At 37.8% G+C, this 27,795-nt stretch overlaps 2 protein-coding genes and 1 long non-coding RNA gene across 3 annotated transcripts in view; 1 reads left to right on the top strand and 2 right to left on the bottom strand.

Moving 5' to 3' along the window:
• Positions 1 to 321: 321 nt before the first annotated feature.
• On the bottom strand, positions 322 to 12,745 carry LOC130682890 (ankyrin repeat domain-containing protein 26-like). Its single transcript, XM_057498084.1, has 4 exons — positions 12,524 to 12,745; positions 5,357 to 5,426; positions 4,276 to 4,321; positions 322 to 3,191 (listed from the first exon to the last, which is right to left on the bottom strand). The coding sequence occupies exons 1-4, from the start codon at positions 12,673 to 12,675 to the stop codon at positions 3,055 to 3,057; spliced, it is 405 nt and encodes a 134-aa protein (XP_057354067.1). The 5' UTR covers positions 12,676 to 12,745; the 3' UTR covers positions 322 to 3,054.
• Positions 12,746 to 13,136: 391 nt separating this feature from the next.
• LOC130683083 (ankyrin repeat domain-containing protein 26-like) overlaps positions 13,137 to 27,795 on the bottom strand; it is a 123,821-nt gene continuing 109,162 nt past the window's right edge. Inside the window, exons 4-7 of the mRNA XM_057499339.1 lie at positions 22,327 to 22,397; positions 20,832 to 21,641; positions 19,410 to 19,553; positions 13,137 to 13,457 (exon numbers count right to left, since the gene is read on the bottom strand). Of these exons, the coding sequence (XP_057355322.1) occupies positions 13,137 to 13,457; positions 19,410 to 19,553; positions 20,832 to 21,641; positions 22,327 to 22,383 (1,332 nt within the window). The 5' untranslated portion in view covers positions 22,384 to 22,397. The remainder of the gene's footprint in view (positions 13,458 to 19,409; positions 19,554 to 20,831; positions 21,642 to 22,326; positions 22,398 to 27,795) is intronic.
• On the top strand, positions 15,451 to 19,321 carry LOC130682892 (uncharacterized). The gene is made up of 2 exons (XR_008996316.1): positions 15,451 to 15,895; positions 16,156 to 19,321. It is a non-coding gene; the product is annotated as an uncharacterized LOC130682892 (long non-coding RNA).

Raw genomic sequence — 27,795 nt, forward strand, 5'->3', positions numbered from 1 at the left:
AAGACAAGCAGTGACTCTGTAGCATTTGACTATGCTGATGGACAGTGGCTGTAATGGGGTATGTGGTGGGGACTTGATAATAAGGGCAAGGTAGTAACCACAATGTTTCTCATGTGAAACCTGAGCATAAGATTGTATATCAGTGATACAATGAATACATAAATAAATAAATAATTTTTTAAAATGGCATAGAGGTCATAAAAGGCCTCAGGAAAAACAATTGTGCTTTTTGAAAGGCCTCTAGCTATTGAGGACCATTTGAAGCCTTGATAAGCGATATTTAGTGCTTTAAATGAGGAATTAAAAAAAACTCTCTCAAAACACTTGTAAGATCTTTATTCCAAAGATAAGTAAAACCCAATTCAGCTTTAGATAAGGAGCATTATGAAGTGTGGGTTTTTTTTTCTTTGAATAATTTCTGGTTTCATACCTTTGTGGTCTGAGAAGCTGGTTGGCATGTTTTTGATCTTCTCAATTTACTGAGGCTCTTTTCGTGGCCTAGTATGTGATCTGTTCTGGAAAGTGTTCCATGTGCACTTGAGAAAGCTGTGTATCCTGCTGCTTTTGGGTGGAGTGTCCTTAGATGTCTGTTAGGTCCATCTGTTCTAATGTGTTCAGTGCCTCTGTCTCCTCACTTATTTTCTGTCTGGTTGATCTGTCCTTTGGAGTGAGTGGAGTGTTGAAATCTTCTAAAATGAATGCATTGCATTCTATTTCAGCCTTTAATTCTGTTAGGAACAGCCAAATACATGAAACAAATACTATGTTGAGTACATAGATATCTGTAGTGGTTATATCTTATTGTTGGACTGACCTCTTTGTCATTACATAATGTTCTTCTTTGTCTCTTGTTACTTTTTTTATTTTTGAACTCTATTTTTCTGATACAAGTATTGCAACTCCTGCTTTTTTCTCCCTATTATTTTCATGAAATATCTTTTTCCATCCCTTCACTTTTAGTCTGTGTGTGTCTTTGGGTTTGAAGCGAGTCTCTTGTAGGCAGCATATAGACAGGTCTTGCTTGTTTATCCATTCTGTAACTCTGTCTTTTGATTGGTGCAGTGAATTTACATTTAGGGTTATTATCAATAGATGTGTACTTATTGCCATTGCAGGCTTTAGATTCATAGTTACCGAAGGTTCAAGGGCAGCTTCTTTACTACCTAACAGTCTAACTTTAACTCGCTCATTACAGTAGTTCAAACATAATCTAAAGGTCCTTTTTTCCCCCCTCTTTTTCTTCCTCCTCCCCTCTGTTTATTATAGGTGTCATATCCTGTATTCTTTGTGTATTCCTCGACTAACTTTTTTTTTTTGAGAGGGCATCTCTCATATTTATTGGTCACATGGTTGTTAACAACAAAAAAATTCGGTATAGGGGACTCAATGCACAATCACTAATCAACCCCAAGCCTAATTCTCAACAGTCTCCAATCTTCTGAAGCATAACAAACACCGTTGACTGACTTTTTGGGTAACTGATTTAATTTTGCATTTGCTTAGTAATTAATTGGTCTACTACCTTTACTATGGTTTTATTTTCTCTCGTGACAGCTATTTCGCCTTTGGAGCAGTCCCTTTAAAATACTCTGTAGAGATGGTCTGTGGAAGGTAAATTCCCTCAAGTTTTTCTTATCTGAATATTGTTTAATCCCTGCTTCAAATTTAAGTGATAATCTTTCCGAGGAGAGTATTCTTGGTTGGAGGCCCTTGTTTCATTTCATTAAATATGTCATGCTACTCCTTTCTGGCGTGTAAGTTTGCTGCTGAGAAGTCTGCTGATATCCTGATGGGCCTTCCTTTGTATGTGATCTTTTTTCTCTCTCTGGCTTCTTTTAATACTCTGGCCGTGTCCTTGATCTTTGCCATTTTAATTATTATATGGCTTGGTGGTGTCTTCCTAGGGTCCCTTGAGTTGGGAGATCTTTGCACTTGCATGGCTTGAGCGAGTATTTCCTTCCCTAGACTGGGAAAGTTTTCAGTATTTCCTCAAAGCTACATTTTCTTCTTTTCTCTTCTTCTTTTGATACCCCTGTAATGCGAATATTATTCCATTGGGATTGGTTGCAGAGTTGTCTTATTATTCTTTCATTCCTAGAATGTTTTTTCTCTCTGTGCCTCAACTTCTTTATATTCCTGTTCTCTAATTCCTGTTCCATTGACCATCTCCTCTTGTAATCTGCTTTTAAATCCCTCCAGTGTGTGTTTCATTTCAGATACTATATTTTTCATATTTCTCTCTCTCTTGAAGTTGTCCCTGAGATCTTGAATATTTTTCTGTAGCTCTGTGAGCATGTTTATGATTTTTATTTTGAAATCTTAAATCAAGAAGATCGGTGACTTCAGTTTCACTGAGCCCTCTTTCTGGTGTTTGAGGTATCCTGGTTTGTACAAAATTCTTTTGCTGTTTCATAATTCTGATGATGACTATGGAACAATACCTTTGTGTAGGTGGCACCCTCTAGTGCCCAGCTCTACTCTCTGGAGCTATCCAGCACCTGGAGTGATGGTGGGGTCATAGGTACGCAGTGCTGGTGCCTACCAGGAGGAAAAGCTCTTTGGTAGCATGAAAATTCTACCTGGCTGCAGTGTCTGCATCCACTGCCAGGTCCAGTAGGCCGAGAACGGAGGTAGGAACCTCTGTGTTATGCCCCTGTAGGTACCCTAGGTGGGGCTGCCCTCCACGTGACCTGGTGCAATGGTGGTGGCATCAGCTGTGCGGGCTCATGCCTGCTGGGAGGAATGAGTGGCAGGCTGCACATCACAGTGGGGGGCCTTAGCACTGCACTGCCAGCCAGGGGGATGGAGCATCTGATGGTCCTGAATGTTCCTAACCTGCTGGGCTGAGTTTGCTACTTTACCCTTTTCTTTAAGGTCTTTTCTTTTCCCCAGATGTAGGCAGTGTGTTGCAGTCTTCTGGGTCACTCTTTTAGGATTAGTGGTATTTGCTGTATTTTCATTACATGTGGTTTTGGGAGGTGGTTTCTGCCTCAGTTCTCTCATTGCCAGCCATCTTTTCCCCCCTCCATCAGACAAGTACATTTTACATTTCTTTCAGATCATATAGTTTTTCCTCAAAATCTGTGCATATTCCTGTGACGTCTTCAAAAGTAGAGCTTGAGTTGGAGTTAACCCACCCATAGATCCTAGAGGAGCAGCTACAGAGGATTCAAATTCAAATTTAGCAGCATCTGAAAAGAAACAGAAAAACTTATACTCCATATAAAATACTTCAGAGTTAACATGTATGAGTTAATAAAAAGAAGTTGGGGCCTTTATGAGTGTTAAAAATGAAAAATATCTATACACAATTGCAGTACAAAATACGAGACTACTAGGAAATATAACTTGCCCATAGTTATACACAATTAATTCTGACTGTGGCTAAGTATCAGAGCTTCTGGTTTTCCTATTACAAGATGGAACTAGAGAAGATAAAGATGACACAGTTCACCGTGACAACCATATGCTGTAAACGGGAAAAACAGACCGACAGGCAGTTCCCACACAGTCAGGTATACCATGAGAGGTATAAAACAGGGTGCTATTAGAACACACAGAGGGGACATCCCAATTGATACTGCAGGAAAAGGGAAAGATGTGCCAGATAGAGGGAAGAAGCATCTGCAAAGAGCTAGAGGTGAGGAAGAACATTTGTGGAACTGTAAGTAGTCTAGTTCAGTGACATGCCAGAGCAAATGGGCAGAGTAGGGTAAGTAGCAAGAGATGAGACTGAAGGACTTGGCAAGCACCAAATTTGATTTGGGTGTTTTTATTCCTTGCTAAGGTATCTGTAAGTTTTCCTGAGAGTAGAAAGGTAAAACCAATGGTCAAGTCAATGGCTGGAGATTTAAATGTCATCCTTCAAGTGACACTTAAAATTGCCTATTAGTAGGTGAGTCTTGGTTTCTTGGCCTTAAATCACTACCAGAAACATGAGAAGCTGACAAAGCCCATGTGTTCTGAGAAGTGTAGGATGAGAGTTCTAAAGGAATAGCAGAAGTAAAAGAAAAGGTATAGCCAAAAATAAGAACAGACTGATGGATGTGTTGAGATTTTAAAAAATCTATGGAACATGTTGAATAAATGAGGAAGAAATATATTATTCACTATGAATGGCTGTGCCCTCACATTTTCTCATTAGATATGTATAAGAAACAAATATTTACATAATACCTACTATCTGAACAATGGAAAGAGTTGCTATTTACTATTCAGAGTTCATTTCAGAAAGCAGTGACATCTAAATTTAATTAATAAATCTTGGCAACATACCTTCTTTTAGTGCTCTAGTTATATTTTTGTCAAATTCTTGCTCCATCTGAAATAAGTCAAATATTATTTGTAATTTTTAAGTTAAGCAAGACATTATCATGTGAGTGACACATAGCTGATGATGTATGGCCTTTAACTAATAGTTTTAGAGACTAGACTTACCTCGGGGATTGCTTCAATAGAAAAATAATCACATGAATAAAATAAATTCCTACTCAATTTTAGATAACATATCTGCAATGTTATTTTGATTAATCTGATAAAAAGTACAATTTGGTGTGTGTTAAATACATGATTTCAGAAAGGTGATATTTGATCTTACTATTAAGAAGAAATTTAAACAATTCAAGTCATATTATACACTGACTGCATTACTTTGCAAGACTTAGAAAAACTATCCTGTATAAAAGCTTTATCAGTTTTCTTACTCTAATGAATTTTTCCTTCAAAAGGGCTTTCTATTATTGTACTTTTAGATAAGGTATAATCTGTGCTATTAATTTTTCAGCACAGGATCTTAAATACATAAAATGAGGAAAGTGAGACTGTCATAACACTGTCATGTAAAAATTCCTGCCAAAAGTTACGTGAAAGCATTTTTCTATCTGTACTATGACTACAAAATCTCTCTCTACTTCATATGGACACAAAGATTTCAGAATATCTGCTTGAAGAAAGGAAAAATAGAGGCTAGAGCCAGTTTTCAACCTTAATTTCTGATTCATAATTTTCTAGAATTAGAAAAAAGGCAAATAATACTCAATTCTTTAATGACGATTTTGTTGCCTTTCTGGAAAGTGGGAGTTTTGATGCATTTTTTTCAAATATGCAGCTTTTCACAAAAATTAGTGTCAGTTTAGTTTCATTTATTGAATAGAGTTAACATTAGGTATCTCTTGAAAATGAGAAATCCAACAACTTTAAAAAATAAAATTTCTGTCTCCTTTCTCAGAAGCACAAATAATTATGACTTTTAAGTAGTGAGCACTAATCAGTTAAACAACTAGAATTTCAACAAACTAAAAACAAGAATTACATCACAAATTTGAAACCCAGGGGGAAAAAGGATAGTATAACTAACCTTGGCAAAGAATGTGTCCATTTCCTTCTCTCTACGTTTGCTATTGATCTCTGCTAACCTCTCAGTAGTCCTGTGGAGAGTGGTGAAAACAAATGCTTATTATTTCATTTTTCCCTAAGTGATACCTAAATACCTTGCATTAAAAAAAGTTACTACAATACTAAATTGAATTTCTTACAAAACAGTGTTTCAGCATTGAAAATCTGCTTAAGATCTATTGTATACAATTAAGTAAGTACATGTTTTTCTAGGGTGACTCCTAACTAACAAGTAATTCAAAGTAGGGAAGGGAGAGAAACGGCGATTCATGATATAGATGGCTTACAAGTAAAACTTCCTGCCTTCTGGAATGTCTGTATTTACAAGATTCATGAGGAGACACTTAAACCTATTTAGTAAACCAGTTCAGAGATCAAAGATAAAGCATCCATCAAAGACATTTTCGAGCATTTGCTTTGACCACCCTTTATGTCTCACTCATTATCTCAGAGAAATTAGGCATTAGGCACTGAGGCATAATTGAGAGCAACAATCTCTAGGGGAGGAAAAAGGGTGTGGGTGACCAAAGAAGACTAAAATAGCTCTGGAGGCAGCATGTAACATCGTCACCAAGGTATCCATCCTTTCTGTTTTCCATGCACTCCCTCAGGCAGACCACAGTGTTGTCATTATTTTTTTATTTTGGTATCACTAATCTACCATTACATGAGGAACATTATGTTTACTAGGAACCCCCTTCACCAAGTACCCCCCACAAACCCCATTACAGTCACTGTCCATCAGCATAGTAAGATGCTGTAGAATCACTACTTGTCTTCTCTGTGATGCACAGCCCTCCCTGTGCCTCCCCCCACATTATACATGCTAATCGTAATGTCCCCTTTCTTATCCCCCTCCTTATCCCTCCCTTCCCACCCATCCTCCCCAGTCCCTTTCCCTTGGGAACTGCCAGTCCAATTCTTGGGTTCTGTGATTCTGTTGTTTTTTTTCCTTCAGATTTTTTTTTTGTTCTTTTACTCCACATATGAGTGAAACCATTTGGTACCTGTCTTTCTCCGCCTGGCTTATTTCTCTGAGCATAATACCCTTTAGCTCCATCCATGTTGTTGAAAATGGTAGGACTTGTTTTCTTCTTATGGCTGAATAATATTCCATTGTGTATACGCACCACATCTTCTTTATCCATTCATCTACTGATGGACAGTTAGGTTGTTTCCATTTCTTGGCTATTCTAAATAGTGCTGCGATAAACACAGGGGTGCATCTGTATTTTTCAAACTGGGCTACTGTGTTCTTAGGGTAAATTCCTAGGAGTGGAATTCTTGGGTCAAATGGTATTTCTATTTTGAGCATTTTGAGGAACCTCCATACTGCTTTCCACAATGGTTGAACTAACTTACATTCCCACCAGCAGTGTAGGACAGTTCCCCTTTTCTCCACAACCTTGCCAACATTTGTTGTTGTTTGTCTTTTGGATGGGGGGAGTCCTTATGATATCTCATAGTGGTTTTAATTTGCATTTCTCTGATGACTAGCGATGTGGAGCATCTTTTCATGTGTCTGTTGGCCATCTGAACTTCTTTGGTAAAGTGTCTGTTCCGCTCCTCTGCCCATTTTTTAATTGGATTATTTGCTTTTTGTTTGTAGAGGTGTGTGAGCTCTTTATATATTTGGGATGTCAACCCTTTATCAGATCTGTCAGATATGAACATGTTCTCCCATACTGTAGGATGCCTTTTTGTTCTATTGATGGTGTCCTTTGCTGTACAGCAGCTTTTCAGCTTGACATAGTCCCACTTGTTCATTTTTGCTTTAGTTTCCCTTGCCTGGGGAGATATGTTCATGAAGAAGTCGCTTATGTTTATATCCAAGAGGTTTCTGCCTATGTTTTTTTCTAAGAGTTTTATGGTTTCGTGACTTACATTCAGGTCTGTGATCCATTTTGAATTTACTTTTGTGTATGGGGTTAGACAATGATCCACTTTCATTTTCTTACATGTAGCTGTCCAGTTTTGCCAATACCAGCTGTTGAAGAGGGTGTCATTTTCTCATTTTCCCATTTCCTTTATCATATATTAATGGACCATATATGTTTGGGTTGTCTGGAGTTTCTATTCTGTTCCACTTGTCTGTGGCTCTGTACTTGCGCTGTTACCAAATTGTATTGATTACTGTGGCTTTGTAGTAGACCTTGAAGTTGGGGAGTGAGATCCCCCCCACTTTATTTTTCCTCCTCAGTATTGCTTTGACCATTTGGTGTCTTAGGTGGTTCCATATGAATTTTAGAACTATTTGTTCCAGTTCACTGAAGAATGCTTTTGGTATTTTGATAGGGATTGCATTGAATCTATAGATTGCTTTGGGCAGGATGGCCACTTTGACAATATTAATTCTTCCTAGCCAAGAGCATGGGATGAGTTTATATATGTTAGTGTTTTCTTTAATTTCTCTAAGAGTGTCTTGTAGTTTTCAGGGTATAGGTCTTTCACTTCCTTGGTTACGTTTATTCCTAGGTTTTTTATTCTTTTGTGAATGGAATTGTTTTCCTGTTTTCTCTTTCTGTTAGTTCATTGTCAGTGTATAGGAAAGCCACAGAATTCTGTGTATTAATTTTGTATTCTGCAACTTTGCTGAATTCTGATATTAGTTCTAGTAGTTTTGGAGTTGAGTCTTTAGGGTTTTTTATGTACAATATCATGTCATCTGCAAATAGTGACAGTTTGACTTCTTCTTTACCAATCTGGATGCCTTGTATTTCTTTGTTTTGTCTGATTGCCATGGCTAGGACCTCCAGTACTATGTGGAATAACAGTGGTGAGAGCGGACATCCCTGTTTCGTCCCTGATCTCAGAGGAAAAGCTTTCAGCTTCTCGCTGTTCAGTATGATGTTGGCTGTGGGTTTCTCAAATATGGCCTTTATTATGTTGACGTACTTGCCCTCTATACCCATTTTGCTGAGAGTTTTTATCATGAATGGATGTTGAATTTTGTGGAATGCTTTTTCAGCATCTATGGAGATGATCATGTGGTTTTAGTCCTTCTTTTTATGTGGTGGATGATGTTGATGGATTTTCGAATGTTTTACCATCCTTGCATCCCTGGGATGAATCCCACTTGGTCATGGTGTATGATCCTCTTGATGTAGTTCTGAATTCTACTTTCTAATATTTTGTTGAGTATTTTTGTATCTATGTTCCATCCCTTGATATTGGTCTGTAATTTTCTTTTTTGGTGGGGTCTTTTCTTGGTTTTGGTATTAGGGTGATGCTGGCTTCATAGAATGAGTTTGGGAGTATTCCCTCCACTTGAATTTTTTTGGAAATCTTTAAGGAGAATGGGTATTATGTCTTCTCTGTACGTCTGATAAAATCCTATGGTAAATCCATCTGGCCCGGAGGTTATCCCCTTGGGTAGTTTTTTGATTACCACTTCAATTTCATTGCTGTTAATTGGTCCATTTAGATTTTCTGTTTCTTCTTTGGTCAGTCTTGGAAGGTTGTATTTTTCTAGGCAATAGTCCATTTCCTCTAGGTTTTCCAGCTTGTTCGCATATTGGTATTCATAGTATTCTCTAATAATTCTTTGTATTTCTGTGGGCTCTGCCGTGATTTTTCCTTTCTCGTTTCTGATTCTGTTGATGTGTGTTGATTCTCTTTTTCTCTTAATAAGTCTGGCTAGGGGCTTATCTATTTTGCTTATTTTCTCAGAGAATCAGCTTTTGGTTTCACTGATATTTTCTATTGTTTTATTCTTCTCAATTTTATTGATTTCTTCTCTTACCTTTATTATGTCCCTTCTTCTACTGACCTTAGGGCTCATTTGTTCTTTCTTTTCCAATTTCAATAATTGTCACTTTACACGATTCATTTGGGATTGTTCTTTAAATATGCCTGCATTGCTATATACTTTCCTCTTAGAATTTATAATGGTTATATCCTCTTGTACTGACCCCTTTATCATTATGTAATGTCCTTCTTTATCTCTTACTTTCTTTGTTTTGAATTCTGTTTTGTCTGATACTAAAACTGCAACACCTGCTTTTTTCTCCCTGTTGTTTGCATGAAATATCTTTTTCCATCCCTCTACTTTTAGTCTGTGCATGTCTTTGGGTTTGACGCGAGTCTCTTGTAAGCAGCATATAGATGGGTCTTGCTCTTTTACCCATTCTATTACTCTGTGTCTTTTGATTGGTGCATTCAGTCCATTGACATTTAGGGGTGATTACTGAAATATATGTACTTATTGCCATTGCAGGCTTTAGATTCGTGGTTACCAAAGGTTCAAGGTTAGCTTCTTTACTATCTTACCATCTAACTTAACTCACTTATTGAGCTATTGTAAACACTGTCTGATGTTTCTGTATTTCTCTACCTTCTTATTCCTCCTCCTCCATTCTTTATATGTTGGGTGTTTTATTGTGTGCTCTTTTGTGTTTCCTTTGATTGCTTTTGTGAGTAGTTAATTTTATTTATTGCCTTAAGTTAGTATTTGGTTGGTCTGCTTTCTTTGCTGTAATTTTATTTTCTCTGGTTACATCTATTTAGCCTTAGGAGTGCTCCCATCTACAGCAGTCCCTCTAAAATACCCTGTAGAGGTGGTTTGTGGGAGGCAAATTCCCTCAACTTTTGCTTGTCTGGGAATTGTTTAATTCCTCCTTCATATTTAAATGATAATCCTCCAGGATACAGTATTCTTGGTTCAAGGCCCTTCTGTTTCATTGCATTAAATATACATGCCATTCTCTTCTGTCCTGTAAGGTTTCTGTTGAGGTCTGATAATAGCCTGATGGGTTTTCCTTTGTAGGTGACCTTTTTTCTCTCTCTGGCTACCTTTAATACTCTGTCCTTGTCCTTGATCTTTGCCATTTTAACTATTATGTATCTTGGTGGTGTCCTTCTTGGGTCCCTTCTGTTGGGTATTCTGTGGACTTCTGTCATCTGAGAGACTATTTCCTCCCCCAGTTTGGGTAAGTTTTCAGCAATTATTTCTTCAAAGACAGTTTCTATCTCTTTTTCTCTCCCTTCTTCTTCTGGTACCATTCTAATGTGAATATTGTTCCATTTGTATTGGTCACACCGTTTCTTCATAATCTTTCGTTCCTGGAGATCCTTTTATCTCTCTCTGCGTCAACTTCTCTGTGTTCCTCTTCTCTGATTCCTATTACATTAATGGCCTCTTCCACCTCATCCAGTCTTCTCTTAAGTCCTTCCAGAGATTGTTTTATTTCTGTATTCTCCCTCCCAGCTTTATCCATGAGCTCCTGAACATTTCTCTGTAGCTCCATCAGCATGCTTATGACCTTTATTTTGAATTCTTTTTTAGGAAGATTGGTTAACTCTATGTCCCCAGGTTCCCTCTCGGGGGATGTCAGAGTTATTCTTGTCTGGATCAAATTCTTCTGCCTTTTCATGGTGGTAGAGGTAGTCTTGGGCATTTGGTGTGTATGTCAGCTGGGAGAACAAAGTCCCTTCTGGCTTGCTGTTCGCCTTCCTTTCCTGAGAGAACAGCGACCCCTAGCAGCTTGTGCTGGGCAGTTGCGCACAGACGGTGCCTCTGAGTCTTCCCCTGATGGCTGCGGAGTAGGCTCTGGGCAGTTGCTGTGGGTCTGGCCTCTCCCAAGCTGCTCACTGCCATGGCGGGGCTGCGCCGGAGGGGGAATGGACAGGAGGCTGTTGATCATTGTGAGGGGCCTAAGAGCTGTGCTGCCTTACAGGGGGTAGAGCACCCATAGTTCTCTGGGGTTCCCAGCTGCTGAGATGAGTGTGCCAGGATCCTTCCATCCAGCTGTGAGACCCCTGTCCCTTTAAGACTTTGAAAAAGCACTCGCTTTTCTTTTGTACAACGGGCACCGTTTGCGGGGACCCACTCGCAGATTTTACTGTTCCGTTTCCCTAATTTCCAGCACACTACGCACTGTGTGTCTGTGCTCCTGGTGTGGATGACAAGGGCTGGGTATTTAGCAGTCCTGGGCTCCCACTCCCTCCCCATTGCGACTCCTTTTCTCCCGCTGGGGAGCTGGGGTTGTGGGGGCGCTCGGGTCCCACCGGGCCACGGCTTGTATCTTACCCTCTTCGTGAGATGCTGAGTTCTCACAAATGTAGATGCAGCCTGGATGTTGTACTGTATCTTCTGGTCTCTCTTTTAGAAATAGTTGTATTTGTTTTTATTTTAAAAAATATGTATGGTTTTGGGAGGAGATTTCCGCTGCCCTACTCACGCCATCATCTTGGCTACTCCCCCCACAGTGTTATTTTAACCACTTTGTGAATTATAGTGCTGTTCATCCCTATGTCAGTCTTTATTTCAGATGGATGCCTTTATGTAGAGTAGAAAAATTATGATAGTTTTTTCCATGAAGCCCTCTAGTGGTAACACCAACAATTACAATCAGGAAAACAAAACTTCCATGCAGCGGATGTGCTAATGTGAGGAAAATGGAAGGTACTATTGCCAGGATCCTCAACAGAACCTAAACTGGTCGATTTAATTGGCCTGCTGCTAGGCTACTGCCTCCACACCCACAGGCAATAAGCTATTAGTGGCTGAGTCATTATATAAAGACCCCTTCCCAGAGGCAGAGATGTAGATTACGGACCTGCAGACTGTTGGGTGCATGTGATTCTAGTGTCCAGCTATTGATGGGAGAATAGAGCCAGGTAGAAACCTTTTAACCCCAGGAACGTTCCCTTCTCATTTCTCCATCTCACTGAATTCATAGTGAACTTGCCTGGAGCTGAAGCCCTCAGGCAAGACAGCTGAGTAGTAGTACTTGGCCCTTTGAGTTTAAGATGTAATCTTCCAAAAAATAGTTAAACTCATTAATATTTCTATTTAGTGGAATTCTTTAGGAAGTCATTTTATAATAATATCACTGTCTAAGTTACAAAGCTTCAAAAACAATGAGCTTCAAGACTAGTAGATCAGGTTAACTATGAAAATATTAAAAGGAAAAAATAAAGTCATTTAAAACCAACAAGGGGAGAGGGGTACAAAAACTCTTGGAGGAACATTTTAAATGTAAGTTCATTTACAAACATCATTTTCCAGAATATACTATCCAGTTAGCTTTCATTCCTACTAATCTTATAAACCTGGCTCCATAGAAATAATGCTTTAGAGGCAAACTAATGAGCTTAATTTATTTTCTATGATTCTGTTTTGACTTACTTGTCTAGTTGATTTGCCAATGACAGGCTGGTATTTACTTCTTCTCGGTGTAATTGTTTATATTTCTCCAATTCAGCTCTAGTGGAATCTTCCTGAGAAATTTTTTTGGAGAGTTGAAACTCGAGATCTTTAATTCTGAGTTCCATTTGCATTCTAAATGAAGAATTATCCTTCTCTCTCCACTGCTGTAATCTGTTTTGTGCTTCATCCTTTAAAACAAATTAAAAGAATGCATTTTTTAAGTAAGTATAATCTGAATAATTATAGCGTATTTGTTTCCCTTAGTTTTGACTCAGTGTTTCAGAAAGCAATTTTAAATGTGAAAAAAAAAAACTTGAAGTTTAATATATTTACCTTAACCTCATTTGAATTAAATCTGCATTATAAAAATTAGGTTGAGTCATTCTTATTTTAGTACTCATATAATCTGACATTTCAAAGAATAACAATCTATAGTTAAAATATTTAAACAATATAATCCAAGAATATGGTATACTTTTTAAATCACAATTTCCTTTTCCTCTTGTCAGCCAGTCTTGAAAATTCTAAATGATTGTCTAATGAGAATGATTCTGAAAGATGGATTTTGTGATAATGATGGAAACTGAAATATTTAGGAGAAACACATGCTACCTTCCTTCCAGAAATCTATGAAACCAACTGTCATAAAAGTAGAGGAAATAGAGATAAATGTATACATCAAAAATGTAATCTCCAGGGAGATGAAATAAGGCACATTACAGATTAATAAATTAACCTGTAAAAACCAATCGACTTCTTTTAATTTTTCTACCGTTTTCTGTCTTGCTCTTTCTTCAGTGTCCCGTCTGTACTCTTCCAGCTTACTGTGTTCCAGTGAAATCCTTGCCAGGTGAGTTTTAAGGTTTCTGACTTCTGAAGTTGAAACTTCCAGTTTTCTTGAAAGATCAACAACCTACATGAATGAAATAAGTGAGTTTGGTAGTGAAGGTAGACTGAGAATGGCCCAAGTCAAAGCCAGTATCAATTAAAATAAATTAAGTTATAATAAAATGTTACCCATACCATAGTAGAGTCTTAGAACACTGAACCTTGAATTACTCAGAAATTCAAGAACAAAATTAAAACCACCAGGAGTCAAAATAACACACTCTTTGCTGCCATTTTGCCATTACAACATTTGAACTTGGTTTTATGCTCTTATATTTTATATTATTGTCCCATGTTGTTTCTCCATAAAGTTATTATATGTCACCTCTCAGTAGGAAAGGTCCCCCATGCTAACAGTTCATAATTTTAAAAAAGTTTCAGAACTATCACATTGAGTTATTTAGCTCTAACTCAATAAATGCCTCCCCAAATAAGACTCTAATGATCTATAAATATGTATTTTAATGCCATAAGCCTTTTTCTCAACTACAAATGTTTTATGCTAATTCAAATCAGTTTCCAAGGAAAGGATTGTCACAGTTAAGGAGAATTCATACCTCCCAATATGGAATTTTAGTGAGATGAGCCATACATTTTTTTGAACAATACCACAACTCCATAGTGCTATCTTGTTATCTTTTGTTTCTTACCAACAAATAAGAAAACATAATTAACAAAAAGAAAACCTGTTGTAATTTCAGCGATACTGAGGTGGGAAGAACTACTTTTGTTTAGATACAGAGATTATTTGGTAAGATAAGGTGAGTGGATGTGGTTTTCACAAATTCTTACAAATTTTACATTTCCTGTGAAATTCCCTCCCCTTTCAAATGTGTGGCCTTACTACCTGGTTTTTAGTGAAGAGCATATGGTGGAACTGCTGTGTGAACCCTAGGCTTGGTTAGAAAGTGTAAATACAGCTTCCATCTGATATTCTCGCTCTAGGGACGCTCACCCTAGGAGCCCAGCCACCTTGCTGTGAAGCACCCCAGGGCACCAAGTGAATCCTCACAGAGATGTGCCAACTGAGACTGATGTAGCTTCTGTGCCAGCCAAAAGCTGACCTCAACTGCCAAACAAGTGCATGTGGCACCTTTAGGTGATTCTAGTACCCAGTGGTGTATCATCCCAGCTGATGCAAGTGGAGAAGAAAGAAGCTCGCCTCACTGAGCCTTGCCTAAACTGTAGATTTGTGAACAAAATAAGTACTGTTTTGAGCCACTAGGTTTTGAGGTGGTTCATCATGCAGCAATAAATAACTGGCACAGATACTGATATTAAAAATGGGGTGCTGCCATTAAAAAAAAAACAACTAAAACACATAAAGAGTGCCTTTGAACAGGGTGATAGGTGGAACCTGAAAGGAGGTGGAGAAGAGTCAGAATGAAAACAAGCAGGGCCTCCGGGAGCCTGTTAGTGGAAGCCTGATGGCCCCTGAAGGTGCTGACAGCAAGGGCTTCTAGGCAGGGAAAGACAGTGACACTGGAACCTGGAGAAAAGGGGACTCTTGCTCCAAAGCAGCTGAAAATAAAGATCAGTGAGCAAGATAAGCTGAAGGATTTTACACATAAAGGAACTAGGGCTTACTAGGGTCAAATATCTGTTTCCCAATTACAGCCTTTCCTCATGTCTAATTGCCAAATAATTCTAAAAGAAATGACTTCTGAACTAAGATCAAATCCAGGGTGCTGCCAGGAGAAAACACAGCCTAAAGTTGCAACCAAGACTGTAAAATCCTCTTTTAGGATCTCAGAAAGATTTACGGTGGTGCCTCAAATTCTTCTAAGGATCTTCAGAGTTTACACATTTTAAGGCACCATCCTACAAAAGCTTCACAGGAAGCCCAAAGTGAAGAGCTTATCTCAAAATCACTCATGAGGGTCCCTTTCCTATTGGCATGAACCCCAATAAAATTCACAGGAAACTGTTTAAAAAGAGTATTAGCAAAAACTGCCTGGTAGCCTGGACTGAGAGATGGAGAGAATACAAATAAAAAGAGGCCTTTGGGTCTCAGAAGTTCTACAGGGAGGAAGCAGGCTGAAAAAACAGATGCAAACACAGGTCATCTCTTATGAGCAAGACAGAACTGAGAGCTCAGAGGCACAGCAAAGGGCCACGGAGAGGCATTCCCATGATTAGGACTAAGTCTTCCTCAAAGAACTAGCAGCCTGCAGCAGGCTGCCTTTCAGAATTGCTATGGACTAATGTGTCTCCCATTTTCCATTCTGAATGAGAGTCTTGAGCAGGTCAGCAGAATGTTGGCTCTGTGGGTGGTGGTAGATAACTTGGCTCTTCAGTTCTCAATCTTTGTATTGAGAGGAATTGTACTCCAAGGGCTAAACTGTAGAAACCACAGCCCAGGCTCCTGTCCCATCTGCACCTGATGAAGATGTAAGATCTCAGACTCCAGCCTGAACTGGATGCCATCATCACTGAGGCTTGGCACGCAGATACAGGGTAGGGGTGAGTGTGTTTCTCTTGTCTTCTTTTCTTTTTCATGGAAATGTTTTATATATCTTGACCAGTGTTTTGGCTACATGGATATATACTTTTGTTGTTGTCTGTTTGGCTTTTTTATTTTAAGTATAGTTGACATACGATATTACACTGGTTTCAAGTACATAACATAGTGATTGGAGTGTGTTTTTCATGTGGGAGGGTAATTAAAAATTGTGCTTTTTAAACGTGTCTCTACTTTTAAAACATCCATTGATTTCTTTTAGAAAGGAAGGTTATGGGCCAACCTTACTGACTTGCTCCCAGTGAACAGAATATGGTGAAGGTGATGCTGTATGAATTCCAAGGCTGGTTGGCCGGGATAGGCCAGGTGTTCCAGCTGCCCCCCCCAACTAAAGTCCCAGCCAGGGCCTGGCGCCAACAATCGGACATGTGAGTGAACTAGCCTCCAAATGACTCCAGCCTCAGCCTCCGAGCTGTCCCAGCTAAAGCTGAAGGAAGCAGAGACAAGCTGTCCTGGCCACACTTTCCTGACGGAGGTTTGTGAATAAGATAATGTTATTTAAGCTACTGAAGCTGGGAGTTTATTAGGGTAAAACAGATAAACAGAAAAGTGGTGAAAAAAGGGATAATATGAAAACTAACTTATTTGTGGTGAACTGATTTTCATCAAGGGTGCCAAACAGTAGAAATGAGTCCCCTTTAAAATGGGTTATAATAAATGTGGAGATTAATTTATTAATGGTAAACAATGCTAATGAGAAGAAGCAGATGACTAGAAGACGTAAGAAGTTTTTCTAGGGTTCCTTTCAATTACAAATTCTTACCCCTAGGCATATATGCCTCTTCAGAACTTTTCCTCAGGTTAGGGGATAGGGAAGACTGGTAAGCAAGGAGAGACATAGGATTTAAAGAATAACAACTGAAATACTTTAGTAGCCAATAATGAGGCATTTTATCCGATTTCGATTAACTGAAATTCTAATAGACAGTATGGAGTATTTATTAGTCAGTCTAGCACTCAATCTTCATTTTACTTTCCTCAGTGAGGAAATAAAGAGAACATTCAGGAATCATTTTTAATCTCAGTAGTAAAATAAATGCAGTGTCCTTTGGACTATTTAAGTACACTTTCTCCTTTATCTTACCTCAAGGCTGTCAGTATGGGGAGGTAAGACCATCTCATCTTTATGTTGCACCATAGTACTTCTCCCTATCATACAATTTAGCTTTGAAATTCTGATTCAGTCAATTGTTTATTCAATGACTTGGTTGAATAGTTACCTCACTTTTAAGAGTTGTACTCTTGACGTTTTTTTTTCTTGGGATAGGAAGAAATAGGATTATGTCAATTATGCATTGAGCTATAAAGTACAGCTATCCATCTCTTTCGATTTAAGTAAAAGGAGGTGGATACAGAGAACTGAGGTTTCTGAGAATAGAGGATCAGCACCAAGAACAAGTTTGGCCTCAGGATTACATACAAGAACCAGGTCAAAAGAAGATTTAATTGTGAATAGAAAGATGACAGATTAGCAAGACTTCCAAAGAGAAAGCCAAAAGCCCAGACTTCATCTCTTCCTTCCTAGATGGTGAAATCTATGGATCAGTCTATGCGCTATAGTGAGTCACTGAAACATAATGAACTACACAGACTGAGTCAGCAGATCCTGTGAGCCAGACATGCAAATGGGAGTGAGGTGGAGGAACACTGGTGAGAGACTAAAGGTGTGAATGGAGAAAAGAAAGGGTATGGGCTCTACCTTTGTTGTCAGCCTGACTTCCCATCATGGCACGGTCAGCAGGGCACAAGCTGGACAAAGGCTCTCTGAAGCTAAAAGTGTCTGCATGAGCTGAGAGAAGCAAGTGGTACTATTCAAGATGACCGTGAAAGAGTCCTCACAATATTTGATTTGGTATTGGCATAAGGATAGACATGCAGCAATCGTATTAGAATTGGGGATACAAAATAAACTCTGGTGAACTGATTTTCAACAAGGGTGCCAAAAGGTTAAATGGGTCAAGAATAATCTTTTTAACCCATGGTACTGGGGCCACTGAATATCCACATACAGAAGAATAAAATCAGACCTCTACTTCATAGCATATATACAAAGTTAACTCAACATGTAAGCGCAAAAATTATAAAACTCATAGGAAAAAACAAAGATGTGTATCTTTGTGACTGGATTTGGCAATGGTTTCTTGGAGAAAAGCAGATTAACTGGATTCATCAGGACAGTGAAAAGGCAAGCTATAGAATAGGAGAAAATACTTGAAAACCCTTTATCTGGTAATGGATCTGTATCTATAATATAGAAATAACTCTTGCAATACACTTAGAAAAGACAGTCCAATATTAAAATAGGCAAAGGAATCAAACAGCCAGTTCTTCAAAGAAGATACCTGAATGGATAATAAGCATAGGAAAAGATGCTCAAAAACATTATTCATCAGAAAAATGCAAATCAAAACCACAGCGAGATGCCATTTCACACCCACTATAGGATGGCTACAATAAAAAACACAGATGATGACAGATGTTGTTAAGAATGTAGAAAAGCATCAGAACCCTCAAGCACCACTTGGGAAAGAGTAAATTAAGAATCTTACTTAAATTCCTGCCTTTTACTATGCTGTTTACAGCTGGGCCTGCATGCTAAATTAGTTGCCTGGGTTGCAAGTTATTTGATTAGCGCTGAAGGTGAAAAAGACCAGCAGATAGGTAAAGTTAAAAAATAAATTGGGCCCGCATAATTAACACAATAAAGACATGGGCTATGCTGAGGTACCCTCCTTTACCTGGGGAATATTCAAACATTCCAGGCCAAGTTGTTCCTGGCTTTTTGAGCGTTAACTGATTAACTCTGGGTCTTTTTCAGTGGGCTTTTTCCTGGCCTTACTCTTTTTCCACCTCACTCATATCTATTTTTCTGACTAACAGCTGGATGTAGATAATTTTCTTAATTCTCTCTGTTTGGATACATACTATACATAATCTCAATCTTTCCACATTTTTACAGAATATCTAAAGGGGAAAGGAAATGAGGGAAGTATCTCATTTCAACTGGTTTATATAATGACCTTTTGTACAATTAACCTGAAATCCACAAAATAAATGTATTCTACATCTGCAACAGTGAAGGTAACAAAAATTACAATTTTCTGAAACATTCCATTAAACATTATGATGTGATTTTATTTGGCTTGCCTCATCATGGCAAAAGAGAGATCTGTAAAAAAAACAATGGTTGGTACTAAAAAACAAAGTCTCAACTGATGTGAAGAGTGATGTGTAATTTTGTTTTCCTAAGGATAAATATTGTAAGAAAAAATGGGTAATATAAATGGCAGAACTAAAGTCAGAGTTTAAGAAATAAGTGCATTGTAAAGACAGAATTGTAATAAATTTGTTGTAATGAAAATATAAAAGCTGTCCACAGAAATTAATATTCTCAAACACTGTGTATTATTTCATTAGCTATAGATTAACTGTTGGTATGTTAAATTTCACACATACCTGACTTAGGGCTTGATTTAATTTCTTCTTTAAGTCCTGTCTCTCAATGGTATAGTAGGAGGTAGCTTCTAGCAAACTCTCTGACTCAAATCGTTGTATTTCCATGTCAGCCCATTCTTGTTGGAGTTGGTGTCTCACACGTACCTAATAATATACTTGTTGTTAATATATCACTCTAACATACGTGTTTTGAAAAATGTCACTGCATTCATCAATTCACCTTTTCCTCGTGCATACACACTCCTGGTTACTGAATTTTGTGTGATCCTCCTGCCTAATCAGTACTGTATACTTAAGACAATGAATTCAGCCCCACTATCCACTCCCCCTAAGAATTTGCAGAGCTTTACCGCCTAGGGAAGTCTCAAAAAAAAACCATATACGTGAGACTTGGAGGTGGTAAATTATATGTTGTGAAAGGTTTTCCCTCTTTTTTCCTAGTAACCTAAATTGACTTCAGAGTTCCTCACATACTGAATCCTCTGCGTGAGTCCTTGCAACAGACCCCATCTGAGAATAAATGTGAAGTCATGTCAGTGGGACTCAGGCCCTAGGTAAGCAGGCCTCTACCTGCCTCCCAGTCCTTGGCTCCTATAACGCACTCCATTCCTGCTATACACAAATCCTGCTGCCACTGCGCATTAGTCTGAAAAAGAGCTTCAATCACAGACAGTTACAGTTCTCTTTGTACTGGACACACTTATTATGTCCAGTAAGTTTGTTATGTACTAACCTAGGTCTTATAACCTGTCAACTACATTTCTCCTTGAAATGAGAATTGTGAGCAAACTATTTGTAAATAAGTTTGAAGTAGATTTCAAATAGCAATGGGAAAAATCAAATACGGTTTTTTTCTATGCGTCATCACATTTGTCTTAAATTATGATGTATTGGAGAGCAGAAGCCTGTAAACAGGTCATAATACATGATTTGAGACTAAAATGTTTCCAAATTTAATTCAAATTGACATGAATCAAAATAAAATTACACCAACTGAAAATGTATAAAAGCTACTGAAGGAAAAGGACTGTGACATACAGCATCGGCCCTTCATCTCATCTGGGAAATCTGGAATAACTGTCAAGGTGATCCACTTGATTGAATCTAGAGGTTCATTTTAAGTATGAGCATTTCCACTTATCTGCTTCGTCACGGTATTAAAATGTGATGACACATAGACTAAAATTATTATTTAAGCAGTATGAGACTAAATTATAAATGAAGAGAGTCAACACAAATGTCTTTCTTCAAAATAAAGCACCTGCCAAAATTAAATTTTTGCTGGATACAAGCACGCCTTTAAGATATTTATAGTCTATATCCTTTTTATGTTCAATAGACTCAACACTTTTCCATAATCAAATATTACTTTGAATTTTCTTTCAGGAATTTTGAAAAATGTTTATTTTCCTGGATACTTACTTCTAGTTCTCTTTTCTCATTTTCACCTTGAGTCATTCTTTCTTTGAGATGATTAAAATCGTCGAGTAATTCTTTATTCCTTCCTTCTAGGGTAAGACATTTTTCCCTTTCAGTTTGGAGTTCATTTTTAGCTTTGTTCTGAGCAGTATCCAGTTGCTGTCGGAGCAACTCATTTTCACTTTGTAGTTGAGATAATCTCTTTTCTAAGAACTCCTGCTTTCTGATGTATTTATTCAGTTTATCTTGTTTGTTCTCATACTTGTGTTCAATGTTCTTCTTTTGACAGCGTATGTGGCTTAGGTCTCTTTGCACACTTTCTAAGTCCAAAGTCTTTTCTCTAAGGGCATCTCTGGTGTGACTCAGCTCAATTTCCAGGCTACTGACTTTACCTTCAGCTTTAGAAAGCTGTCGAGAAAGAATGCTCATGTTTTCTTCCTGATTAGACAGAAACCACTCATTTCTTGCTCTAAGACTATGGAAAGCAAATCCTAGTTCTCTTTCTGATGCCTGACTTTGCTCATGATCACGGGTAGCAGTAGATAGTCTAGAATTGTCTGATACAACTTCTGTCTCCAATCTTTCTCTGCTTGCTTTTTCATTCTGCAACTTAGAATGTAGCATTGTATTCTCAGATGTCAGGAAGTCAAGCTGTCCACCATGCTGGAACATTACTTTTGTAGATGTTTCCTTAATCACTGTTTTCTTTTGAAGATCATCTTTTTCTTTTGTAATTTCAGTGTCCTCAAGATATTTCTTTTCTTTCTGATCTTTCATCGTTTGTGTTTCTGGTTTTAGCATGGCAATTTTATCCTGCAACATGTAGATTTTAAGCAATAGATGTTCATGACTATCAGAAATCTAAGTAAAAGGAGACTTTCGGCTAGCACTCAATTAAAAGACTTATCATGATTTCCTCTGAAAATAGGGGACAACCCGAATGTTTATACAATGAAAACTTTTATGATTCATGGATATCCAACTGAAAAACACTAAGTTGGATCCAAATCTCAAACTTTATTCAAAATTTAACTGAAGAATTACAACTCAGAAGGCATAAAATAGAATAATAATGAATCTAACTACACTTAAAAATTGACTTCAAAGTCTGAAATCTAACCAATTCAGTTACCCTAGAGTAAGAGCCTTAGATCGGCATATATTTGGGCATATTTTATTTCCTAAAATTCTTTTTCCTAAAGATCACCAAACTTCTGCTTTAACTCATTTGTGATGAGTTTTAAATTTTTTTTTTTACTCAATTTGCCTAGTTTGATCCACATTTCCTCACACTTTTGCATGAGGAAGACCTGAATATATATAGATATATTCTATGACATTCCTCATTCATTTTTGCAAGTAGTAAAATTTTAGACTTCCTATTAAGTGATCTATTGACTCTGAAGGACTAGTTCAAAAGGTAATTTCATTTAAACTATGTTACAACATTAAAGCATAGTCAACGATATTAAACCAGAAATTAAAATTTTTTATATACCTGTGGGTGGTTATAGTCACTTCCATCAGGCTGTTCTTCTTCTTTCTTTGACTTCATTATGATGTCTTGTTCTGCTGACAAATTGATATATTCAGTTAAATTGAACTACAACAGAATGGTTCAATAAAAGCAATACTCTTAAAAAAAGAGAAAATAACATATTTTCAATTGAGAGTTTAAATTAAGCTTGATCTTTATCTGAATACTTATTTAGGAAATACTTCTAAATTATGTACAACTTCAACAAACACTTGGGAAATACTAGAAATTGCCAGGATAAAAGCATACAAACATGTAAAACCCTCATTCAAAAATCCATCCATCCAATATCAAACAAAATAATCAGAAACAAAACAATTTAAAAATGCAGAAGAAGAAACATATAAAGCTGCAAGGTACTCTATTTTCTACCTCAGAAGTGTACGATCTTAACAACATGCTAGGCTTCAGCTACATTATTTAGGAACCAAAATTATTACTTTCTGTGACATTATTGGGGTATACACCACCTCTCCTTTTACCTGAAATGTTTGGCTGCACTATTTGACAAACTCCTCTTCCTCTTACAAGATTCAGACTGCTGTATAAAGCCCTCCCTTACTATGGCTGTCTTTCCCCAGATGAATAGGTGTTTCTTTGGGCCTACCTTAGTGTTTTATAGATTTCTCTTGTATTTCTTTACCATATGAGCTGTAAATTATCATCTACGTGTTTGTCCCCTTTGCTCCGAAACTATCGGGGACAGTCTCGTAAATTATCTTTGTATAAATAGTCATTATTTACTTTACTCAATTGTTATTTATTGAGTTCCAGCTAAATACTTTAAAGGTTTAAAGAAGACCGTGGACAACAGGAATCAGGAACGGGTTTTTAGAGACAATGCCTGTGCGGATTAAACAGTGAGGTTAGCCAGAACCAAACAGGTAGTGGGCAGGAATGCGGAGAGCATGCAGGACCAATGCAAGACAGGCAGAGCAGCACATGATGGGGTGACTATTTGACTGAAATACAGGGATTGGTGAGGCTGGCATGCCCAGCAGTTCAGAATGCCAGAGAAGAGGGTGGGCAGTAGAAAAGGCTGATGGTAGGGAGTTAGATAGGAATCAGATTACCAAAGCCTTCCTTATATGTAATTTTGGATGCCTGGACATAAATGTGTTTTAGGGTGCTTCATGGTTGTTATTTATAGCTGAGATAGGTCACTCTAAGTACTGAGGGGAGGGATGAACATGGGTGGGAGGGCAAGCGAATAAATGGAAGCAGACATATTATAAAGCAGTAATGTAAAATAAAGATGATACAGGCCTGAACTGAGAAGATTCTGAAAATATATTTAGGATATAAAATTACCAGGGCTCATCATAAAATTAAGGTCCCTGGAAAACTACTCTCATTACTCTGCTCAGTACTTTGTAAAAGGTATCAGATAAGAAGAGCAATGGTCCACATGAACTGTTCTGAGTTGCTTATATTTAATTCTGTAATTTTTCTATCTCACATCTTCCAATGCAGCAGGAACTTGTGTAGATGTTTTGTTTTAAATGTCCTGCTTTTCGGGTCTGCCCAACTTGAGAGGAAACAGAGCAAACAAGTCAGTTGTACACGTAAACAACTGGGCTGACAGCTCAATGTCATCACTACTCTAGGATATAACTGAAAATCTTCTGTAAACTACATTGCTAATTCTAAAGGTAAAAAGAAAAAGAATATAAAACTATACGGGTAGGAAAAATATTATATAATATTTTAGTAGATACCTGAGCCTATGACTGATAAAGGGCACTGAATTAACTGGTGCACAAAGTTAGAATACACATTACATGTGGTTAATCAGCAGACACATTACATATGGTAATAACAGACTGGTTGTCCTAGCAGTATTAAAATTGGTTTTCTGTATATTAGTTTTAAATGACACAATCCTCAAAATAACCAACACTCCTTGTGAATTATTTATTCATTAAAAAATTGTTAAGACAAGTTGACAGACTATGTATACATATCGGGGGCGGCACTGTGTAGTAAATTCCCAATAATTCCCATTACTCTTGGGAAAGCCAACTCTAAATTACATAAAGTCATAGAAAATACAAGTAATATTTTAATTTTTGGCTTTGGAAGGTGCTCTTTTCGTTACACTTAATGTAGCTGTAACTAATACTTGTGAATTCAGGGCTATAAAAATAAAGCTAGGAGACTACGTTTGGTCTGAGTAGGCAATCTTTAGCTATCTACCTAGTTTCCCAAACAGTCCCTAAACTCTATAAACACAACCCTGCTACACACTCTTAAGTATGTTCACAATACTAGCCTAGAAGAAATTACCTTTTCTCCTAATTCTCTGTTATTTATATATTGTTTTGGGAGAGAAAGAATGCCAATCCTTGCTAAAAGGTATTCTGTTTGCTTGTAGGTTGCATAGAAAGAGTAACCAGAAAGATTTTGTCACAAAATTATTTTTGAAAAATCAAAACTACATGAAGCCATGCAGAGGTGATCAGGGGTTGAATTCCCTGTGCTTTTCTTCTTACCTTCTGTGCTCTCTCTGTCCTCTGGAAGCTGTGATTCACAAAGGTCAGAGTTTATAATCCTCTAACAGAAACACAGCTCCAATATTAATCTTTCCTTTATCTCTGTGGGTCATCTGTCCAAATTCTGTGGAAGCTGACTGATTTTTGTTCATTGACAGTGACACAAATGGACACTTACCTTCAGTTTTCAGATCCCCAGCTGTTTGACTGGACACATCACTGACAGTGATGCCAGGAGAGTCCGAACCTGAAAAATCGGAAAACAGGGTTTCCATGTGTTAGTCTGTAAGTAATGATACAAATTTAGCTAACTTATGCAACGTGTTTATCAGAGAAGCACTCCCACATCCTCCCGTCCCCACTGAGACACACTGCTCCCTCACCGCTTACATGGGCATTTTACATGCCCTATACAGCCATTCACACAGGTAAGCCTACCTAATTAACTAACCCCGTCTGCGCACAGTTGTCCACCACAAGCCACTAGCGGTCGCCATTCTCCCAGGAGAGGAAGGCCACATACCAGCAAGAAGGGATGTTCTCGCAGCCCCCACATGTTCCAGTTGCCCACAACTACCTCTATCGCCATAAAAAGGCAGAAGAATTTGACACAGACCAGACCAACCTAGACATCCTCCCCTGAGAAGGAATCTGGGGAGACAGACCTAACCAATCTCCCTGTAAAACAATTCAAAACAAAGGTTATAACCATCCTGATGGAGCTGCAGTGAAAAATGCAAGAGCTAACGGATGATGTCCGGAAGGAGATTACAGAAACGAAACAATCTCTGGAAGGACTTATAAGCACAATTGAAAAGCTGCAAGACGCCATTGATGGAATAGAAACCAGAGAACAGGAATGCATAGAAGCTGATGCAGAGAGAGATAAAAGGATCTTCAGGAACGAAACAACTTTAAGAGAACTGTGTGACCAATCCAAAAGGAACAATATCCACATTATAGGGGTACCAGAAGAAGTGAGAAAAAGGGATAGAAAGTGTATTTGAAGAAATAATTCCTGAAAACTTACCCAAACTGGGGGAGAAAATAATCGTTCAGAGCACAGAAGTACACAGAACTTCCAACAGAAGGGACCCAAGGAGGACAACACCCAGACACATAATAATTAAAATGGCAAAGATCAAGGACAAGGACAGAGTTTTAAAAGCAGCTAGAGAGAGGAAAAAGGTCACGTACAAAGGAAAACCCATCAGGTTAACATCAGACTTCTCAACAGAAACCTTACAGGCCAGAAGAGAACGGCACGATATATTTAATGCAATGAGACAGAAGGGCCTTGAACCAAGGATACTGTATCCAGCAAGATTTTCATTTAAATATGAGGGAGGAATTTTAAAATTCCCAAACAAGCAAAAGTTTAGGGAATTTGCCCCACACAACCCACCTCTAAAGGGTATTTTAAAGGGACTGCTCTAGAAGAAAGCACTCCTAAGGCTAAACAGATGTCACCAGAGAAAATAAAATCACAGCTAAGAAAGCAGAACTATCAAATATTAACTGAAGGCAAAAAATGAAATCAACTACCCCCAAAAGCAGTCAAAAGAAACAAGAAAGAGCACACAAATAAACCACCAAACGTACAAAGAATGGAGGAGGAGGAATAAGAAGGGAGAGAAATAAAGAAGTATCAGACTGTGTTTATAACAGCTCAATAAGTGAGTGAAGTTAGACAGTAAGATAGTAAAGAAGCTAACCATGAACCTTTCTTACCACGAACCTAAAGCCTACAATAGAAGTACATATCTTTCAATGATCACCCTACATGCAAATGGACTGAGTGGACCAATAAAAAGACACAGAGTAATAGAATGGATAAAAAAGCAAGACCCATCTATATGTTGCTTACAAGAGACTCACCTCAAACCCAAACACATGCACAGACTAAAAGTCAAGGGATGGAAAAAGATATTTCATGCAAACAACACAGAGAAAAAAGCAGGTGTTGCAATACTAGTATCAGAAAAAATAGACTTCAAAACACAGAAAGTCACAAGAGATAAAGGACATTATATAATGATAAATGGGTCATTCCAACAAGAGGACATAACCATTATAAATATATATGCACCCAATACAGGAGCACCAACATATGCGAAACAAATATAGAATTAAAGGAGGAAATAGAATGCAATGCATTTATTTTAGGAGACTTCAACACACCACTGACTCCAAAGGACAGATCTACCAGGGAGAAAATAAGTAAGGACACGGAGGCACTGAACAACACACTAGAACAGATGGACCGAATAGACATCTATAGAACTCTACACCGAAAAAGGACAGGATACACATTCTTCTCAAGTGCACATGGAACATTCTCCAAAATAGACCATGTACTAGCCACAAAAGAAGCCTCGGTAAATTAAAAAAGATTGAAATTCTACCAACCAACTTCTCAGACTCAAAGGTATAAAACTAGAAATAAATTGTACAAAGAAAGCCAAAAGGCTCATAAACACATGGAGGCTTAACAACATGCTCCTAATAACCAATGGGTCAATGACTAAACCAAAATACAGATCAAGCAATATATGGAAAGAAATGACAACAACACAAAGCCCCAACTTCTGTGGGACGCAGCAAAAGCAGTTTTAAGAGGAGATTATATAGCAACCCAGGCATATTTAAAGAAGGAAGAACAATCCCAAATGAATAGTCTAAAGACACAATTATCGAAATTGGAAAAAGAGGAACAGATGAGACCTAAAGTCAGCAGAAGAAGGGACATAGTAAAGATCAGAGAAGAAATAAAGAAAATTGAGAAGAATAAAAAAATAGAAAAAATCAATGAAACCAAGAGCTGGTTCTTTGAGAAAATAAACAAAATAGATACACCTCTAGCCAGACTTATTAAGAGAAAAAGAGAATCAACACACATCAACAGAATCAGGAACGAGAAAGGAAAAATCACGATGGA

This window comes from Manis pentadactyla, chromosome 3 (assembly GCF_030020395.1).
Source record: "Manis pentadactyla isolate mManPen7 chromosome 3, mManPen7.hap1, whole genome shotgun sequence".
NCBI classification, from domain to species: domain Eukaryota; kingdom Metazoa; phylum Chordata; class Mammalia; order Pholidota; family Manidae; genus Manis; species Manis pentadactyla.

Coding starts and splice junctions, on each gene's coding strand:
- LOC130682890 (XM_057498084.1), bottom strand. CDS start 12,675: ATGCAAATGGAACTCAGAATTAAAGATCTCGAGTTTCAACTCTCCAAA. Junction 4,322..5,356: donor TGGACACATTCTTTGCCAAG/GTTAGTTATACT, acceptor GACTTATTTCAG/ATGGAGCAAGAATTTGACAA. Junction 3,192..4,275: donor AACTAGAGCACTAAAAGAAG/GTATGTTGCCAA, acceptor GTTTCTTTTCAG/ATGCTGCTAAATTTGAATTT.